Here is a 20,029-nt window from a genome sequence, read left to right as displayed (position 1 = left end):
CACCGACCGTAAACCCCTTTCCACTCGGCCTCAATAGCAGCAACTTATGATATTACCTTCGAAGGCATGACCACTAACCCGCGGCGCCGGTGGCCTTATCGACGGTGTTTTTCAGCTCACGACAGCGAAGAATAACATGACCACACAGCCCTTTTTCTCTCGGAGCAAGATTCTCGTAAGAACACGAACTTCATGAGATGTCGGCTCCTGGAATCAAAGAAAGGAAATGGGCCCTCGTAACCGGCTGCTCGCCAGGAGGTCTCGGAGAAGCAACCTCCCACTCCCTCCTCACCCGTGGGATAAACATCATAGCAACAGATGTATCCTTTGTCAGAACATCCCATACCGCACCCCAAGAGCCATCTCACGGCTTCCTCATTGAACTTCCCTTGGACGTGACATCTCCATCCTCAATAGCCTCCGCTTTGGAATATGTGCATCATCTCACAGACGGCACTCTCCATTTCCTCTTCAATAATGCAGGATATGGCTACTATGTCCCTCTACTCGATGCCGATCTCGGGGCAGCGAGAAAGGAGTATGAAGTCAACGTCTGGGGCATGCTGGCTGTTACGCAAGCTTTCTTTCCGTTACTGCGTGTCGGGAAGGGAATAGWTGTGAATCAAGCGAGTATATCCGGACTGCAAGGCTTCAACATGCCGTTCATGGGAGTAWATTCCTCTTCCAAAGCAGCGGTGATTAGTTTGAGCGATACCATGAGGGTGGAATTTGAACCACTGGGAGTCAAGGTTGTTGTGTTGATTACTTCGGCTGTCAAGACGGAGTTCTTTCGACATAGAATCGGTGGGACTATCGGCGAGACGTCTTTGTATGTGCCGGTGAAAGCTGCCGTGGATGCAAAGTATGGAGGGGAGTTTGAGGAAGCGAATGGACATGATCGATGGGCTGTCGCGGAGAGTACAGTGGAGGAGCTGTTAAAGGAGACAACGCCAACGTACATCCGAAAAGGATATCGAGCGACGTGGTTGTCATGGGTGTATTGGCTATGTCCGACTTGGCTGATGGACTCCCTGAATGTCCAAGGTTTCGATTTGCATCTTCTCAAGACTGAGAGTGAAGAGCACGAGCAGGATTTCCAGTATGACTGATCAAACACATTGAGGAGGTTCTGGTCCTGTCAGTCTACATTGATGGATCGTACCGAGCTTTGCTTTGCTTCTTAAAACACCATCGATAGGGAGAAGAATCGAGCTTACGCAGGACTGAGCGAACACATTCTTTGGGTGCTTTTACTTCCACGCCTCCAGGGCTCCTTGTATCCGGTCAAGATCTTTCGCCCAGGGTAGGCGTCTCCTCTCAGTGTAATGCAATTGTGGCACTGCCGGGATATGACCACATCTGACCAGGAGGCCATCGTCACAGACGCCATAACGATAGCTCAGCCAAGACTCAAAGAACACCAGTGTCCACAAAACACCCAGCTTCACAATACTAGACAGCGATCGAACGTTCGCCGTCAACAGTCCATCTTCCAACGTCCAAAACAGATTCTCCCACCATTCAAGGGCACTTGGAAAAAGTTATCATCACTACCCCAACCCTTACCCTACTAGAAACAAATCACCATCAACATCAATATCCGAAGCAGAACCTTTCCTTCCACTTCCACCCACGACACCTTGGCCCATAAATGCTAGATCTCCCAAAAGTCGAAGCTCTGGCATGGAGGAAGAAGAAGAACTGCCACCTCCGACATTCTCTCAGAACAGTAGAAGCCAATTGACTAATACACGACCGCGGGGCAGCTTCAGAGAGACAGAGAGAGGGAGAGACGATGCCTTTGTGGAAAGGTCACCTGGAATCTGAGCCTGAGCAGCTAGCTCCGCTTGAAGCTTTAGCTTCGACATCGTTCTTCAACAAGGACGGAATGCGGCGTTCTTTCCTACATTGTGATGGACCTAGAAGTGATTCACTTGGAAATGCCAGTCATGTACTTGCAAGCCCGCTTTCGTATTCTGTACAATGATGCCTATGAGATACACACCTCCCTCTACAGCGTAATCTCCCCCTTCCACGTCCCATCCGTCAATCCCAGCGTCTCGACAAGATGCTGCCATCTCGGCCCACCCCTCTCCTTCTTCCTCAAATACTTCAACAGCTTGGCCCGTCGATGCACCAACAATCGCAAATCTCTCTTGCCGTGTTTGTCCGTCGTGCCTCTAGTCTCCAAGAAATCGGCCAGAGATCGAATCTTGGCCGTCAGAATTGCCACCTGAACCTCCGAGCTCCCCGTATCTGGACCTACGCGCTCACCCTTTTGCAAGACATGAGGGTTAGCGGCAGCGGGTTTGGGTGGGAGGGAGTGGTCGGTATTGTGTCTCCCAAAAACGTCAATACAGCGTTGTTTGTTGATGCGGAGACGGTCGGCGGAGGAGGATAATGAGAGGGAKGAGATGCGGCGGAGGGCTTCTTGAGCGGTGTTGTGTTCTTCTTCCAGAATCTTGGAGCGTTCTTCGGGCGTGAGGTCTGTGAGAATGCTGCGGTTGGTTTCTTCCCATTCCTTTTTTTGGGCGTCCGACTCGTTGGAGAAGCTGGACAATATGTCTTTGAAGCTGTTGGCCACGTCCGGGGGGAGTCTCTGTTTGCTGGCGTCGGAGTAGTCGGTGGGAGATGTTAGGTTAGTTTCTTCGGGAGAGATGTCGAGGGAGATGTCGAGGGGCTGTGAGGATGTGGAAGATAGGTCCTCGGGAAGGGGATGGGTCAGCCATTTGCTGTGCTCGACGCCCTGCTCCAGTTCATCTTTGCTGAGATAGAAGTTGAGGTGATTGTCATTGTCGGTGGTGGATGATTTCGATGATTCGGTCGGGGGAGTGGCCGTGTCAAATGATTGTACAAATGGGGTCGTCGTGCCTCGAATAGGATCTCCCAGGTTTCCCGCCCTTTCCACCCGCAGTACCTCTTGTCGACTCAGWTTCGCAGCTTTCTTTGCATTCGCCTGGGCAATTGCGTATGGATCTCGGTGCTTTCTCTTTTGCGCCACTGTCGAGGCATTCGATCGGGATGTTGAGGAGAAGGCGCGTGATGATGCTGTATTTGATTAGAATTGTCTGCGATTGATCACGAGAGGGTATGCATTACCACTCTGCACCCGTAGGCATTGCGCGACGGGTATTCTGGGCGGCATCGTGGAAGCAATGGAATGAATCTTCAATCTTCTAGTCCAGTGCAGTCCTCAAGACACCACCGAGCCCATCTCCGCATTTCCACATCCTCAGGCCAACTTTCTCGATCCGAAATCTATACGAGATATTCCTCGCCAAGCATTATTTTCGCACCGTAGATCCCCTCCACACCACCACCACTACGCGCTTCATCTACTCCCTCTCTTTCCCTCCCATCTTCCACGACAATCCGCAAAGATGGCTCCCAACAACCTCCCCGCGAGCTTCAATGCTACCGCTCAGGACATCGRGATGCTCTTGTCGGCCCAGTGCCACATTGGCTCCAAGAACATGCAGGTCCACATGGAGCCTTACCTCTGGAAGACTCGTCCAGACGGCATCAATGTGATCAACATTGGCAAGACCTGGTATGTTCACTATGGGATTATAGCTGTGGAACGGATGCGACATATTCTTCCTCAAGAACGCGCATTTGAGCTTTTTTGGCTATTTCGGCATGCTTCACTCCAACAAAGCTAACAACATTTCCCCAGGGAGAAGATTGTCCTGGCTGCGCGCATCATCGCCACCATTGACAACCCCGCCGACATTGCCGTCATCTCCGCTCGTCCTTACGGTCAGCGTGCCGTCCTCAAGTTCGCCGCCCACACCGGTGCTTCCCCCATCGCCGGTCGCTTCACCCCCGGTAACTTCACCAACTACATCACCCGCTCTTTCAAGGAGCCCCGCCTGATCATCGTCACCGACCCACGCACCGACGCCCAGGCCATCAAGGAGGCTTCTTACGTCAACATCCCCGTCGTTGCCCTCTGTGACACCGACTCTCCCACCGAGTACGTCGATGTGGCCATCCCCACCAACAACAAGGGTCGTCACGCCATTGGTCTCGTCTGGTGGATGCTCGCCCGTGAGGTCCTCCGTCTGCGTGGAACCCTCGCGACCCGCGACACCGAGTGGKACGTCATGACCGATTTGTACTTCTACCGCGACCCTGAAGCCGAGGAGAACAAGGACTCTGCCGGTCAGGATGAGGCCAAGGTTCCAGGCGCTGACGAGGTCGGTGCTGGTCCCGTGGATGCTGGTTTCAGCAGTGAGTGGGAGGTCGGCAATGCTGGTGGCTCTGCTTTCGCTGCTGCTAGCGGTACCGCCGGTGCTGGTGCTTCTTCGTGGGATGCTGAGGGTGCTGGTGGTGACTGGGCTGCCACTACCACCGAGGCCGTCGAGACTGGCAACCAGGGCTGGGCTGAGGGCGCTGCTCCTGCCTCTGAGCCAAAGTGGTAAACAAAAAGATGAGATGAGAAAAAAATTTCAACGTACAGTTTTCTCTACAAGAAGCTTGCTACTAGCAGGCTTGGAGGTGAACCGGCACTCATGAGGGAAAGATACCCAAGATACATGTCAGATGTGACGGCATGTGCTTGGGGGAAAGCCCTGTGCTGGTCTCTTGTTGCGTAGACGTAAAGTTGCGCGGGTCTGTTAGTTTAGCAAGCTTTCTTTGATTGAAAGAGTTCTACAACATGCTCAAGCTCAGGCGTCGCCGGCTCTACCTCTGATTTGTCCCGTGTATTAAACTGCATGTGAAGTGTGTGATGTGCATGCAATTCATATGTGTAGTGGGGCTGGATTAATGCAGATCCATTGTGCCTTGCATATTCCAAGGCGATCCGGTGTCGGTGGCCGACCATAATTTCTTCCCCGGCCAAAGCTCCGCATTGTATGACTGGGTGTGCCTCCGAATCTCCAAAACAGCTTCACTTTTGTCTCACACTTTCCATGCAGAACCACGTCTTGTGGGACATAATCAACCTTCACTCATTGGACCTCGTCCTCGCCGCTTCTGCTGTGAAGTTTCCCTCGGAGTTGGAAATTGAGTGAAATCCCCTCACTCCAGACACAAGACACAACAATAACATTCGCATCCACTGCCATTGAACCGACTCAACCCCCTTTGCCGACATGGCTTCTTCCACGGCAACAATTGTTCCGATCCTGGGCAAAGACAGCATCGTCGTCGACTATGGCATCTGGCCTCACTATTGCACACACGACCTCGTCAGCAACATTTCCTCGTCGACGTACATTCTCATCTGCGACTCCAATCTCGCAAAACTCGACTACGTTCCCGCTTTCAAATCCTCGTTTGAGAATGAACTGAAAAAGCAAGGAAATACCTCCAGTCGTCTMCTCATCTACGACAAGATCCCTCCAGGAGAGACCTCCAAATCCAGACAAACAAAGGCCGATATTGAAGACTGGTTGCTCGCACAGGGATGTACGCGAGACACGGTCATCCTCGCTCTCGGAGGTGGAGTCATGGGAGATTTGTTAGGATTCGTGGCGGCGACGTACATGCGCGGAGTGCGCTTCGTACAAATCCCCACTTCCTTGCTCGCAATGGTGGATAGCAGTATTGGTGGCAAGACTGCGATTGACACACCTCTGGGAAAGAATTTGATTGGGAGTTTCTGGCAGCCGGAGAGGATATACATTGACTTGCAATTCTTGGAGACTCTACCCAAGAGGCAGGTGTGTAATGGAATGGCGGAAGTGGTCAAGACGGCGGCGATCTGGGATGAGAGTGAATTTGAGAGATTGGAGGCTGGAGCGGAGGTCATCATGGCGGCATTGGAGAGACCTTTGGGAAAGGGCAGGTTCGAGGGCATTGAGGATGTTTTCAAGCGGATTGTGCTGGGGAGTGCGAGGGTCAAGGCTGAGGTGGTCAGTTCTGATGAGAGGGAGGGTGGGTTGAGGAATCTGCTCAATTTCGGCCATTCGATTGGACATGCTTATGAAGCCATCTGGACTCCGGAGATTCTGCATGGAGAGGCTGTGGCGGTGGGTATGGTCAAGGAGGCCGAGTTGGCCAGATACCTTGGCGTTCTTCCCCCGGGAGCGGTGGCAAGATTGACCAAGTGCATCGCGAGCTATGGACTCCCCACCGCTGTCAACGACAAGCTCATCCTCAAACAGACGGATAAGGTTTGTCTTGCGGATGAACTCCTTCGAAGAATGGCGGTCGACAAGAAGAATGCCGGATCGAAGAAGAAGATTGTCCTCCTCTCCTCGATTGGAAAGTGTTACGAACCTCAAGCCACGCAAGTCGCCGACAAGGACATTCGCATTGTGCTCTGCCCTTCAATCCGCGTCATTCCTGAAGTCTCTCCCTCATTGAACGTGGTATGCAAACCTCCCGGTAGCAAATCCATCTYCAACCGCGTCCTTCTCCTCGCAGCTTTGGGATCCGGCACCTGTAAAATCAGCAACCTCCTCCATTCAGACGACACGCAATTCATGCTTTCCGCCATTGCAGCTCTCGGAGGTGCAACCTACACTTGGGAAGATTCCGGCAGCGTTCTCGTCTTGAATGGGAACGGAGGAGCCTTGAAAGCCACTTCAGAGGAAATATACATTGGCAATGCAGGGACTGCTTCCCGATTCCTTACCACAGCCCTCTCTCTCGCTTCGCCGAAAGGGAGCGCAAAGCACACTATTCTGACGGGAAATGCAAGGATGCAAGAACGTCCTCAAGGTCCTCTGGTCGATGCACTCCGCTCGAATGGGGTAGAGATTGAATACCTTGGTAAAGAAGGAAGTCAATCTCTCCCACTCCGCATTCCCGCTAACGGCGGTTTCGAGGGAGGCGAGATTGAGCTCACAGCCAAGGTCTCCTCGCAATACGTCTCCAGCATACTAATGTGTGCCCCTTATGCCAAAAAGCCAGTGACCTTGAAATTGGTGGGAGGTAAAGTGATCAGTCAATTATACATTGACATGACAATCTCCATGATGGCGGATTTCGGAGTGCATGTCACTCGCAGCAAGACCGAAGAGAATGTCTACCATATTCCAAAAGGAGCTTACCAGAATCCCGGAGAGTACGAAGTCGAGAGTGATGCGAGCAGTGCGACGTACCCACTTGCTATTGCCGCCATCACAGGGACGAAATGCACTGTGCCGAATATCGGATCTGCTTCTCTGCAAGGCGATGCTCGTTTCGCTGTGGATGTTCTCAAGCCGATGGGTTGTGAGGTCGTGCAGACCAAGAGTAGCACGACTGTTACTGGACCAAAAGTAGGAGGCTTGAAAGGTCTGAAGGAAGTTGATATGGAACCTATGACGGACGCCTTTCTCACCGCGAGTGTGCTTGCTGCTGTTGCGCAGGGTACGACGCGGATTGTGGGAATTGCGAATCAGAGGGAGAAGGAGTGTAATCGTATCAAGGCTATGAAGGATGAGTTGGAGAAGTTCGGAGTCACCTGTCGAGAGCTCGACGATGGAATTGAGATCGACGGCGTGGGAGTGGAGGGACTACGACCTGTGCAGGGAGAAATCCATTCCTATGACGACCATCGGGTCGCAATGTCTTTCTCCGTCTTGGCGACCGTTGCGCCTCAAGGAACGACCATCGGAGAGAGGGAGTGCACGGGAAAGACCTGGCCTGGATGGTGGGATGTTCTCCGCTCGACTTTTGGCGTGCAGCTTGAAGGTGTTGAGGAGGCGCAACCCCATACCAATGGTGCTGTCGTCAACGGCCACGCGGGAAAGACGAAGGAGGTCAAGAAATCCATCTTCATCATCGGAATGCGTGGAGCCGGAAAGACAACTACTGGAGGWTGGGCGAGTCGAATTCTAGGCTGGCCTTTTGTGGATATGGATTCCGAGCTTGAAGACCAAGAAGGCATGACGATCCCAGAAATGCTCAAGGATAACGACTGGGCTGGTTTCCGGCAAAAGGAACTTCAACTTCTCAGGCGTATGATGGTTGAGAAGAAGGATGGCCATATCATCGCCACGGGAGGCGGGATTGTCGAAACACCTGAAGCTCGAGCTCTCTTGAAGGAATGGCAGAAGGATGGTATGGTGTTGTATGTGACGAGGGACATCAAGACGATTATCGACTTTCTCAACATCGACAAGACACGCCCGGCGTATGTGGAAGACATGATGGGCGTGTATTTGAGGAGGAAGCCTTGGTTTGAGGAATGCAGTAACCTTCACTATCACTCGCAAGCGGTGGACGAGAGTACCGCTATTGCGGGGTGGACATCCCCATTGGATGATTTTGAGCGGTTCCTCAAGACGATGACTGGGAGAAGTGGAGCTTTGGAGAAGATTCAGGAGAGGAGGGAGAGTTTTTTCGTCGGTTTGACTTCCCCTACCATTGAAGGCTTGCTCCCAATTCTACCRGAAGTCACTGTGGGAAGCGATGCGATTGAACTCCGGGTCGACTTACTCGTGGATCCCAGTTCGACGAACGGCCTTCTCGGACCAGAGTTCCTCCAAGAGCAGATCGCTCTCTTGCGCTCCTCGTCCCGATTACCATTAATCTTCACTCTGAGATCCGTGTCCCAGGGTGGGAAGTTTCCGGATGAGGAAGTCAAGAGAGCTGTGGAACTTTATGGTGTTGGGTTGAGGATGGGATTCGATTTTGTGGATCTCGAACTCACCGCCCACAAGGAAGTGAAGGAGTATGTGTTTAACCATCGCAGGATGTGTACTATCATTGCCTCCCATCATGATCCAAAGGCACAACTTTCCTGGGCCAATGGAGCGGAGGAGTGGAAGAAGCATTTCGACCAAGCCAGAGCGTTTGGAGATATCGTCAAGTTGATTGGCGTTGCGAAGACCGTGGAGGACAACACCCATCTCGCCAACTTCAGGATTTGGGCCAAGACACAGCATCCGGAGGTCCCGCTCATCGCAATCAACATGGGCGAACTAGGCAAGATGTCGAGAGTGATGAATGGTTTCATGACGCCCGTCAGTCACCCATCATTGCCTTCCAAAGCTGCTCCAGGACAGGTGTCTGCAAAGGAAATTCGAACAGTACTCGGACTCACAGGAGGGATCACCCCGAAGAAATTCTATCTTTTTGGAAAACCAATCCAACATTCTCGTAGTCCTGCTCTACAGAACACCTTGTTCCGGGAAACGGGATTTCCGCATTCCTATGAACTCTTGGAGACGGATAACGTCAAAGACATGGAGAAGATCATCCGAAGCGAGGATTTTGGAGGAGCGAGTGTGACGATTCCGTTGAAGCAGGATGTCGTGCCACTTCTCGATGAAATTGATGAAGCGGCACAGACCATCGGAGCGGTGAACACCATCGTTCCCATACAGGGTGTGAATGGCAAAACAGTGCTAAGGGGACACAACACCGACTGGCAAGGCATCGTCCTCTCCCTCCGCAATGCCGGCGCCAATCCTTCCTCTTCCTCTGGCGGAAAGAAGCAAGAAGCGGGAGTTGTGATTGGCGGAGGAGGAACCGCTCGAGCGGCGATTCATGCTTTGCGAGAAATGGGATACAGTCCCATCTATCTCGTGGGACGCAACAAGGCCAAACTGGAGAAGTTGACGGAGAGTTTTGATCAGAGTTATGGGATTCAGCTCATTGCCAGCGAAGCCGACGCCAAAGCCATCCCTAAGCAACCCGTAGTGGCTGTGGGGACTATTCCTGGGGATTTACCTATTGATGCTGGATTGGAAGGAATATTAAAGGTTCTTTGCYCTCCTGCTACATCATCCTCCAAGACGAACGGAGTGGCCAATGGAATCCAGGAGCAGAAGATCATGTTGGAGATGGCTTATAAACCCGCCGTGACGCCTTTGGTGGAGATTTTCAGGAATTCTGGTGGTGGTGGTGGTGGTGGAGGGGGAGAGTGGAAGACTGTGGCGGGGTTGGAACCGCTTGTGGGACAAGGTGTGCATCAGTTTCGGTTGTGGATGGGGATGATGCCGCTTTTGGGGAGGGCTAGGAGTGCTGTTATGGGTGAGGAGAAGTAATTGGGTGTGTGTGTATGTATGTGTGTGTGGGGGGGAAATGATGGGAAGGGTGTATCAGTATTATCAGTAGTTAGAAGAAGTGTTTAATCGGATCCTTTGCTTCTGCTTTTGCTTACTTGCTTGGTGGTTCTTTTTCTTCTTCGGCGTGAGAGAGCGGAGGGGGACTGTAAATGTGGCATTTCTTCATGGACATGGACGAAGTGTTGATTGAAATTGCCTTGGACAGAAGAGGATGATTTTGGACAGGGAAGGCYCGCACGTGTTGACGATCGATGACGTCGGTCGGATTCCTGGGAAGAAAGGGTAAGATTGGCACGCGTCTTCCGAAGGTCCCTCCTCTGCAACAACACACAGCCACGCACGCATCCATGAAGGAGGGCGAGTAAAAATATACAAGCTGGTTTCATCTGGATTTTCCAGCCAGTGGAGTAGCAAGGTAATTAATTATATATTCAATTGAAGGTTCGGTTTTCATGGGTACAAGAGAAGCAGTCCGCCGTCGTCTTCACGTTTCATCAACTTTTTCGTCTTTTACTTCATCTTTTGTATAGTCAAGCTCTTGTATTTTCCGAATCAGTAAAAGCACACGGCAAGATGGATAATACCATCACAGCACCAGTAATACACCAAGAAATGGATCAAGTCCCACCCCCTTTGCCGCCACGACCTCGAGCGCAAGACGAGATTCCTCCACCAATGCCTCCTCGGCGGCCACAACAACCACCACCACAAGAACAGCAACAGGAACAGCAAATGGAATCACCAGCCTGCAACCCTCAAGATTGTCACGACTGTCAAGCGTGTCAAAATGTCCTCATGAGCGGCGCCCTTAAAGAAGTTCCTCCAATGCCAGATCTGGACCAAAATGACACAGACACAACCTCTCCAATCCACTTCGCCCGAGACCCTCACAAACTAATCGGCTACCTAATCCCCTTCCCCAAACCCACCATCCCTTCCATCCCACCCGAACAAATCCCCCAAAGGTTCCTCATCTACACCCCACCTCTCCCACCATTCATGCACGCACCCCCAAAAGGCGAAAAAGAAGCCAAAATCCATAAAATCCAACGAAAATGGCTCGAAGAAGTCCGAACCGCAAAAACATCCCCAAATATCAAAACCAGGTCGTGGAAGGGAATCAAAGGAAAAGCTACCAGAGGCATCTCATGGGGAATGTCCCAGACGAAATCTTCCAGTCTAGAATTCTTGAACCGAATCGGAGAGAATGAAGATATCGCCACTGCTGCCGCGAAAGAAACCCAACATCACAAGAGTAGTAGACCTTTCAAGCGGGGGGCACAAACGAAAAAAAAAGTGAAATTACAAGAAATGCTCCTCATATATCCCGAAAGCATGCCCGGAACCAACGAGACAATCCGCAAAGAATTCATCAACACAATCCTCCGCTCAAAATCCAAAGCCGAAAGAGACGCCATCATCGCCACGGGACTCTTACCCGTAACTTTGGTCCTGGATACTTTATTAGTGGTCATCTGGCCTTTTGGCGGCTTATTAGAAATCGACGCCGTTTGGCTTTATGCTTCTGTTCGAGRGGTGAGGATTAGTCGGAATGTTACTAAACGTCTCTCTTCTTCCCCTTCCACTTCCAAGGACAAAGAGGATAAACTCCACATCAACTTCTCCTCGTCTGCGAAATTGGATGTTCTGGAACGATATCTCGCGACGAAATGTCATGAACGAAATCCGAAATTCTTCCCGCGCTATACGACTGCTCCGAGTGAGAGTGAGGTTTTGGAAGCTATTGGGTGGTTTCCTAGTAGTCGAGTTGAAGAAGGGGAGGAGGGGGAAGGGGAGAGGGAGGAGAGGAATAATTGGGAGGATGAGGAGTGGGAAGTTATGCAATTCAAGGAGGATTTGAGGATGACGATGGGGAAAGGGGCGAGGGAGTGGTGTAGGTGGTGTAAACTTTATGAGGAGAAACCGGAGAAGGCTGTGAAGAAGTAGCGAAGAAGAAGAAAAAGAAATGATGGTGGCGATTAATTTGATAACAATGTCAGTGAGATTCTAGCGGTGCTGTACAGAATTGAATAGCTGGATAGTGGCTTTATAATCACGGATGTGGTATCGCCGGCCGGTGGTAGGATAGATATCGTCCCAATTACGGTCGTTCATCGAATAATGTATAATGTCTCAAGCAGTAGATCAAACGTACCGACTTTCTTTCATCCACATCATTCAGCCCACAGCTTTCAATTTCTTCACACGCCTCACATGACGGCTCCTCAATAAATCCCAGTCACAATTCTTTTCAACTCGTACCCAGCTGATCAAATCGACAGAACCAGTACCTCCGGATATCACAATATGTTACTAGTGAGTGGATCAAGATACTATTGCGWGAATGCTGTATTGATAGTACTTCACTTCACATCGATGGGGATAATGTCGACATGTCCATTCTCGTCGCACGCTACAATCATGTTGCGCAGCAATTGGCAGCCGATATATGGCTTTCGACTACCCCCCCAACCCCAACGAATAACGTTCCACAGATGATCTCAAAGACAACAACAAAGCATGCGTTTGCGTCGTTTGAATGCCAGTAAAGATCAGTCGTTCGAACACATACGTATCACAACATATATTCAGGTCGTCATCGTTGCAAATGCTCATCATTCATAGGGTATATCGATATGTCATCTTCTCATCGCCTCGTCGTTCATCCTCCATCCCAAACCGCTGCGCCAAAGCAGAAATGTAAAGCCCCCTGGTGATTCTCTGTCCCCAATGCTCACCAGCAGGGACATCTCCCATGAGCTGTTCCCGTTCCTTCTCTTCCTCACTCCAGCTTCGGGTGACGTTATCGCGATGCCTATTCTCCCTGATGAGAAAGACGCGAAACGCCACGAAGCCCGCAAAGGAAACCAACACGCAGATGAATACAATCGTGAACGGCCGAACATAACCAGTATCTCGATCCGCAGGAGTGAAGAGGACAGACATGAAAACACCTGCCAGATTCCCCCAGCCGTTGATGCCCAGTAGGATAGCCCGCTTACCCGGTTCTGGAGTGTTGTTGGCAAGCCATGCAACCGTCAGAGGCGATGCGATGAACGAGCCCGAAAGCAGGACGCATAGAGATGCGTAGCGGAGCCAATAGTTATCCACAGGCGCAAATACGGCCATTGCAAGACCAATCAGCAGGATGATGAGACCCCACAGGATTGGGACCAAACGTTGACGGCTCCGATCTGACCAAAGTGTGAATGCGAAGAGTAAGATGGCGCCGCATGCAAATGGCGGTGCCGAAAGGAGGTTTGATGCTGCGGCGGAGAGATGCAATGAAGGAGATAACTCCTTGACCAAGATTGGGAGGAGCACTCCAAATGCCGTGGCCGGAATTGCGCTCAAGATGTTTACGAATAAAAGGTGCCAGATCTTGTAGTTGAAGACGGCTTCAAGAATGTCCTGGCTTGATAATCCAGAATCAGCAGTGATCGATCTTGCAGATGCATTTGAGCGCCAGCTCCTCAGCATGTTGTTTTCAGAGTCCTGCAGTAATCGATCGTGTGCCTCTGTACCCTGCTCATCGCCACGGGAGTCGCTTGTGAGCGGGCGAGTAAGCGGCTCTTCCTCCTCATTTACTTCTTTTGATGTCTCTCTTGAGCGGACAACATCCAACTGCATGCGTTTCTCTGCCCATACCCTCTCTTCTCTGTTCAAGAACCATGCTGTTTCTGCGGATCGTGGAAGCCACACAAACCCAATCAAAGCAACCGTCATAGTCATACATCCTTCAACCAGAAAAAGTATCTCCCAGCTCTTCCAATGTGCTTGCTTCAGCGTCTCCACCCCAACACCGGGAGGAGGGAACTGCGGTGTATCCGAGGGGTCTCCATCATCGGGGAAATGGGAGAATATCGCCCAGCTCAATACACCTCCCAGCACGCCGCTCACGGCCGTCATCCCATAGAAGATGCCGAGGCGCACTGCAAACTCATACTTTGTATAAAACAGACTCATATAAGACACGGTGGTCGGGTAGAATCCGCTTTCCAGCACCGCAATCACACACCGGAGTACGATCAAATGCCATCTCTTCCTCACCAGTATGTGTAGTATCGTGCTGAAACCCCACAGCGTCATACACACCGGCACATATCTTCTCATGCCGATGCTTCTTCCCAGCCCGGCGCCGATGGGTTGTAACAGGACGAAGACGAAGAAGAAGACGGCCATGGAGTCGTTGACATCGCTCCTGGAAAGTCCCGTGTCCTTTGTAAAGCCCGCGGTCTCGGCATTTCCGATGTTGCTCTTGTCCAGGCTATTCAGCATGAACAGCAGTGCGAGGAAGGGCAGCAGGATGATATCGAGCTTCCACACTGTACGCCGACCCACTTCATCAGTCGCCGCCGCCATCCCGACTTCGTGGGTCGATGATCTCCGCATCGTCGTCGTTTCCTCCTGTGCGGCGGTGTCCAAGGTTTGTAGTTCATGGCCTCCCTGCACCGGCATGCTCTACCGGGGAGATGGCGGAATCAGTAGCGAAGGTGTGCATGTCCATCGTGACTTGGGAAACGAGAGTAGTAAAGTGCACATGACATGGGTTCATGGGTTACAATTAAGTTAGTTATAGCGAGTCAGACAAGTCATCATCCGTGCCAAGATGCTCCCGCTGTTCTTCTTCCACCTATTCTTCACACTCCCCTCCATCTTTCATCCCCACCTTTCCCGCATCTCGCCCGCATCCTCTCCGCACAGCTGCATCCTGATGAGCAGCGCATATGGTGCTAGCGACGAGATGACGCATCCCACCCCGAGGTAACGCATTGCCGTCCAGGCAATGCCGATGCGTCGTTCTGCCGCACAAGCATGGCACAACCTAATACAATCACAATGAGCTATGGAATCACCAACCAAACCCTTCACAGTTCATCCTATCAGAGTCGTCACTCCTGCATCCTGCAAACACTGCATGGACCCGCAGCCTTCGCTCTGCCTCCGGTTCTGACTTGTGGAAATCCTCCGCTGKGCGACAACATCTGATAAGCCCAAAATGCCGGTAAGATCCATGGCGGATGCAACCAGCTGCGAGGCGTCTTTGCGAGTCAGATTGAACCAGACGAATCCTGGCTTGCCCAGATGCTGAACCATCCCCGAGCTTGCCAAGTCTTATTTTGGGGCGTGCGTCGTGCATGGGACGCCTGAAGAGTTGACGACTTATATTATTGTTGAACRGTTCCCTCCGAGGTCTTGTAAGAATCTGGCCAAGCTTCCATCCTTTATCACAGTTGTTTAGGGCAAACGGTCAGCCTCAGCTGAAGTCACATTCTATATTCCTGGCGAACCCGTCATTTTTTTCCTTCACCTCTATCAGCAATCTTTGTACCATCAAATCAACATGGGAAGCATTCAAAACCAGGGCACTCATGTCGTGCTTATCGCCTTACCCGGTTTTGGTCACGTCCGGCCAGCAATAGCTCTATCAATCAAATTGTTAGCTCTAGGGTACACAGTTACCGTCATCAGTGGGACCACCTTCCAGGAGAAGATAGAAGCGGTCAAAGGTGTGGATTTCGTTCCTCTCAAAGGCAAAGCAAATATCGATTTGGAGACGCCTCTGGATGAACGCTACCCAGACAGACCAAAGGAGAACACGATCCTCTTCGATATGGAGAAGATCTTCATCGCCGCTCTCGATGAACAATACGAGACTGTAAAGGAGGTTATTGAGAGGCCAGACCTGCGTGATCGGAAAGTGGTGATCGTGCAGGATGGAAGTAGGTCGAGTGTGGACATGTACGTGAAAGACGCTTTACTGACATATCCTTAGCTTTTGTGGGGACAATGCCCATGACACTTGGAAGTCCTCAGATACGACGTGTGCCGGTCATCGGACTAGGACACTTCCCACTTGGAATCTTGAGCAAAAGTACTGCGCCCTTCAACTCAGGTCTACTCAGTCAAGGAGAGGAGATGAATCAAAAAATGAACGAAGGCGTTATCGCCATGTTCCAACCAGTAATGGAGGTCCAAAGGCGCCTACTCGAGCCTTACCAGTGCGCAAAAGAGCTACCGTCGAAGTTTCTCCTCGACAATTGGGTTCAGCYCTGCGACATTTACTGTCAATTGTGTGTCCCAGAACTGGAACTGCGTCGTAGCGACTTGCCCAAGAACGTTCGATTCTGCGGCGCGTTGACCGGATACAATGGCAACATCGACAGCGTGACGCCACATCCAGAATGGTTCGACGAATTCGTTCTAGCCGATACAACGGATCGGCCACTCATTCTGGTCTCCTCTGGCACCATGCCAGGGCTGGATGTGAATCACTTGATTATGCCAACGATTGAGGCCTGCAAGGATCTCAATGTGCGAGTCGTTGTGTGTGCCGTCAAAGTGGACTTTCCTGCCGGCGTGGAGCTTCCACAGAACGTGCGCTGGGCCCAATGGATCCCATTCGAGGACATCTTCCCACATACCTCGCTTGTAGTCTCAAGCGGAGGCTATGGTGGAGTCAATCAGGCTTTCGTGAACGGTATCCCCATGATCCTTGCCGGTATGACCGAAGACAAGCAGCATAATGGAGTACTCGGAGAACTCACTGGCGCCGCCATTAACCTTAGGACGCAGACACCGACTGTGGAGCAAGTCAAGAACGCTGTGCTGGAGATTCAGAAGACCCCGTCTTATAAGGAGAAAGCGCAGGGACTCAAGAAGGCGTACGCTGCATGCGACCCCATGAAGAGTGTCGTGGACGCGATAGAAGAGGTCTCATCGAAATTCTATGCCGATAGTGGAGCACAGACTGTTGCTGGTAGCCAGAGTGCATGATCTCAAGGCGCGGCAAGCGAGACTGAGGGCATCTTCCGATTGCTGTATATGAAGCACCCAACATAACGACTCTTATGACTCAAATGTCCCCAAGGAGGACATGATATAATGGCTATGGCGACCGAGTTCTTTCTGAGCCTCGGACAGATAGTCTTTCGTGAGACCGGCCACGATTCCTTTGGTTCAGAACACTCGATATGTATCGTGCCCTGACCCTCAATCGCCCCGAAATTCCTACACATCAACAACAACTTACACACCCATCTCATTAGCAGGCGGAAACACCAACGTAAAGTCACAAACAGAAGTAGCCTATCACGCACACACACATTAGTCAAAATCTCACACCACGAAACCAAAAATTCCAGCACCACAAAACAAAACTCACATTCTTCAAATTCCCCTCATTCAACAAAATCCCCCCCTTAACCTCCTCCATCAACCTCTCCAAAGTCTCCCGATCCTCAACATAAACTCCACACAACCCATCCACCTGTCCCTTCTCCGTCGCCTGCGCTTCCTGATATTTCTTCAACCCAGGAATGGCCGGGTTCCCTTCTGGTGCGATTTGTAAATTGAATTGTCGAAGATTTATGCCTGATTGGATGTTTGCTTGTAATTGTCCCTTTAAACGGGCGAAATTGTAAAAGTCTCCGGGATTTTGAGTTTCGATGTCGATTATCTTTTGTGTGCCGTTGTATTCGGCGTGTTGGGCTTGGATGTTGAGGTGGATTCCTGTTGCTAGGGCGATTTCTGCTTGGGTGCAGGGGCGTTTTTGTTGTTGTTGTTGTTGGGCGGAGGCGAGGGTTAGGAGGAGGAGGGGGGTGATGAGGAGGGAGGTGGTGGGCTTCATGATTGTGTTAGGGGAGTGAAGATTGTTGAAGGGTGGGTTGTATAGTAAACTGTTTTGTGAGGGGAGGWAAAGGGAGGCTGACAGGTTATCATTAAACCTTTGGTTGGAAGGTAGACGTGATATATACTTTATGCTTTCATACTCATGCATGGATATCAATTGCAAGGAATATCCCGAGCAGAGCCGTACAGCCCAACCCGACCAGACCAAACCCATGATGAGCTCAAAAGAACCAAACAAACCAGGCTAGTCCTTGTCATCCACGAAGACTGATGAGATGACAAGATCCGGGGTTCTGAGAACTCGACCTAGGATATCTAGGGGGTAGATCATTCATCATCAATCAAGCTTAATAAGAAGAAAGAAGAAGCTCCATCGCGCCAATATATAGAGTCCACTAGTAGCGCTACGAAAGCTTGCTCTCCATCTAACTATACATATGTAGAACATTTGATGAGAAGGTATACCTACCAATTCGGTCGTATAAGGAATAACGACGCTATACCCACATGCCTGAAATATCGTTGTGCACAGCAAAACGAAACGATGTCAGCACAATCTCATCGAGAGAAAGTGTTTCCGTTGGCTAGGTACAAACTTACAAGGTACAGTAGTCTGCAAGCATCCCCGTCAGCAGTAAGCACACCTACCTGACGCTTACCTGGTCGGATTCAGGGGCTCGTGTTAGCAGTTAGAATAGCGCGCGACTGGCATTTGTTACAAGGAACGTTGACGCTCTGCCGGAGTAGTGCATTCAATTTTCTCCTCAAGGGCAAGGCGTTTCTGTGCGGGACACAATTCATCAGCGAGTTCTCCAAGTTTGAGGAAGCGATCGCTGTCATTCATATCTTGCTAAGCGAGCACCTTCGGAGCACTGTCATATGAATGGACAGCCCCCTCCCTCATTCAACTCGTTCATCTTTTATCATCAATCCTGAGCGCATCATGACGCCTGGCATCTTCGCGTCTGCTTTCGAAATGCCATCCCCAAACGCCAGTCCTTTCGTCGCTATGCACACATTCCGTCAACTCATCAATACGCCTGCAATTCATGCATGTCATTCCATTCCATCCCGTTCCTTGATCATCGACTTAGTAAGCTCGCTGCTGGTTTGATGACATGTTCGGTACAGGTGTCGTGAAACCACCCTGCCCTGCCAACGCCGAACGCGCATTTAGCTCCGCGAACCACGGATGCGCAAGAGCCTGGGCTGCACTGCAGCGCATTTCCGGTCGCAGCTGTAGTAGCTGTCCCAGCAATTGCAAGCCCAGCGCATCCACTTGCGGTAGAATGGCTCGTAGTTCCTGCGTGGCATACACCGGCCACTCACGCTTGTATTCGGGAAAGTTGGTAATTCCAGGCCAGCTACGCTCGGAAGGTGTGCCCATCAGACGGAAGATCTTGAGCAGCTGATCTTCGTTGGTCGTCCCGGGGAAGAGCGGTCGGCCTGTGAACATCTCCGCCATGATGCAACCCGCACTCCATATATCGATGCTGGTGTTGTACGTTCTACTGCCAAGCAGGAYGTCTGGCGCACGGTACCACAGGGTCACCACCTCGTTGGAGAAGGTGTTGACAGGAATGCCAAACGCACGCGCCAGACCGAAATCACCAAGTTTGAGCTGACCCTGGGCGTTGATGAGAAGGTTCTGCGGTTTAAGGTCGCGATGGAGGACGCGGTTGTCATRGCAAAAGGCAATGCCGCGGATCAGCTGCCACATGAAGCTCTTGATCGTGGCCGGGTCCAGTGCGCCGCGCTGCCCGCCAGCGGGATTCTGATAGCTGTCCATGTACTTTTTCAGGTCCTTGTCCATGTATTCGAAGACGAGCATGAGCTTATTCTCCGTGTGAATCACATCATACAGGCTGACAATATTCTCGTGCTTGAGCTCCTTCATCAAGGAGATTTCGCGGATCGCGGTACTGGGTGTGCCCTCCTCGCTGTCGAGGTGAATTTCCTTGAGAGCCACAAACTGTCCCGTCTGGCCATTGCGGCCCTTGAAGACCGTCGCATATGTGCCCTCACCCAGCTTTTCCAGCTGCTGGAAGCTAGAAGGATGACGCTTGTCCATTGGGGTGATCTTGTGCCCTCCACCGAGACTGCGCACCGAGATGTTGCTGTCCGTCCGATCTCCCAGGCTGAGGGTGCCGACGTGGGTGGGGATGAGTCGCACCTCTGGCGGCGGCTTGTCCGTGTAGCGCGGGTCCCAAAGCACGTGTCGAGCGGTCGTCAAAGCCCGAGCGACCGTCAGTGGGTCTGCCGCTGTCGACGACGATGCACGAGATGCAGACGGGCGACTGCCGGAGGAAGTGGAGGCGGCCGTCGTGAAGATTGGGGGAGGTGGTAAAGAAAGAAGGTGCTTATCTGACTGCAAGCCGTGTCACCTCTGCTGGCCAGTCTTTGATGAGAGAGCTTCACGTTGGCAGCTGAATCTGAGTAACTTGACA

General features: G+C 51.5%; 9 protein-coding genes; 5 read left to right on the top strand and 4 right to left on the bottom strand.

Annotated features, from left to right (window-relative positions):
• Positions 1-197: 197 nt before the first annotated feature.
• On the top strand, positions 198-1,109 carry RCC_06983 (related to 1-acyldihydroxyacetone-phosphate reductase; the record flags this gene model as incomplete). The annotated part of the gene is made up of 1 exon (XM_023772243.1): positions 198-1,109. The coding sequence occupies one exon, from the start codon at positions 198-200 to the stop codon at positions 1,107-1,109; it is 912 nt and encodes a 303-aa protein (XP_023628011.1).
• A 902-nt stretch (positions 1,110-2,011) lies between these two features.
• Positions 2,012-3,145, bottom strand: RCC_06982 (related to ribosomal protein S15; the record flags this gene model as incomplete). XM_023772242.1 has 2 exons in its annotated part: positions 2,012-3,048; positions 3,100-3,145. The coding sequence occupies 2 exons, from the start codon at positions 3,143-3,145 to the stop codon at positions 2,012-2,014; spliced, it is 1,083 nt and encodes a 360-aa protein (XP_023628010.1).
• Positions 3,146-3,380: 235 nt separating this feature from the next.
• On the top strand, positions 3,381-4,424 carry RCC_06981 (probable 40S ribosomal protein S0; the record flags this gene model as incomplete). XM_023772241.1 has 2 exons in its annotated part: positions 3,381-3,550; positions 3,677-4,424. The coding sequence occupies 2 exons, from the start codon at positions 3,381-3,383 to the stop codon at positions 4,422-4,424; spliced, it is 918 nt and encodes a 305-aa protein (XP_023628009.1).
• Positions 4,425-5,099: 675 nt separating this feature from the next.
• Positions 5,100-9,929, top strand: RCC_06980 (probable Pentafunctional AROM polypeptide; the record flags this gene model as incomplete). The annotated part of the gene is made up of 1 exon (XM_023772240.1): positions 5,100-9,929. One exon carries the CDS (start codon positions 5,100-5,102, stop codon positions 9,927-9,929), a length of 4,830 nt encoding a protein of 1,609 aa, XP_023628008.1.
• Positions 9,930-10,523: 594 nt separating this feature from the next.
• On the top strand, positions 10,524-11,897 carry RCC_06979 (uncharacterized protein; the record flags this gene model as incomplete). Its single annotated transcript, XM_023772239.1, has 1 exon — positions 10,524-11,897. One exon carries the CDS (start codon positions 10,524-10,526, stop codon positions 11,895-11,897), a length of 1,374 nt encoding a protein of 457 aa, XP_023628007.1.
• Positions 11,898-12,569: 672 nt separating this feature from the next.
• On the bottom strand, positions 12,570-14,342 carry RCC_06978 (related to nicotinamide mononucleotide permease; the record flags this gene model as incomplete). The annotated part of the gene is made up of 1 exon (XM_023772238.1): positions 12,570-14,342. The coding sequence occupies one exon, from the start codon at positions 14,340-14,342 to the stop codon at positions 12,570-12,572; it is 1,773 nt and encodes a 590-aa protein (XP_023628006.1).
• A 952-nt stretch (positions 14,343-15,294) lies between these two features.
• RCC_06977 (uncharacterized protein) lies at positions 15,295-16,727 on the top strand (the record flags this gene model as incomplete). XM_023772237.1 has 2 exons in its annotated part: positions 15,295-15,673; positions 15,727-16,727. The coding sequence occupies 2 exons, from the start codon at positions 15,295-15,297 to the stop codon at positions 16,725-16,727; spliced, it is 1,380 nt and encodes a 459-aa protein (XP_023628005.1).
• A 252-nt stretch (positions 16,728-16,979) lies between these two features.
• Positions 16,980-17,580, bottom strand: RCC_06976 (uncharacterized protein; the record flags this gene model as incomplete). XM_023772236.1 has 2 exons in its annotated part: positions 16,980-17,039; positions 17,116-17,580. 2 exons carry the CDS (start codon positions 17,578-17,580, stop codon positions 16,980-16,982), a joined length of 525 nt encoding a protein of 174 aa, XP_023628004.1.
• Positions 17,581-18,672: 1,092 nt separating this feature from the next.
• RCC_06975 (probable protein kinase PCTAIRE and related kinases) lies at positions 18,673-19,653 on the bottom strand (the record flags this gene model as incomplete). The annotated part of the gene is made up of 1 exon (XM_023772235.1): positions 18,673-19,653. The coding sequence occupies one exon, from the start codon at positions 19,651-19,653 to the stop codon at positions 18,673-18,675; it is 981 nt and encodes a 326-aa protein (XP_023628003.1).
• Between the last annotated feature and the right edge of the window lie 376 nt (positions 19,654-20,029).

This window comes from Ramularia collo-cygni, assembly GCF_900074925.1.
Source record: "Ramularia collo-cygni strain URUG2 genome assembly, contig: RCC_scaffold10, whole genome shotgun sequence".
In the NCBI taxonomy this organism is placed as follows: Eukaryota; Fungi; Ascomycota; class Dothideomycetes; order Mycosphaerellales; family Mycosphaerellaceae; genus Ramularia; species Ramularia collo-cygni.
Note: the sequence above shows the minus strand (reverse complement) of the source record. Positions and strands in the feature narration are given on the sequence as shown.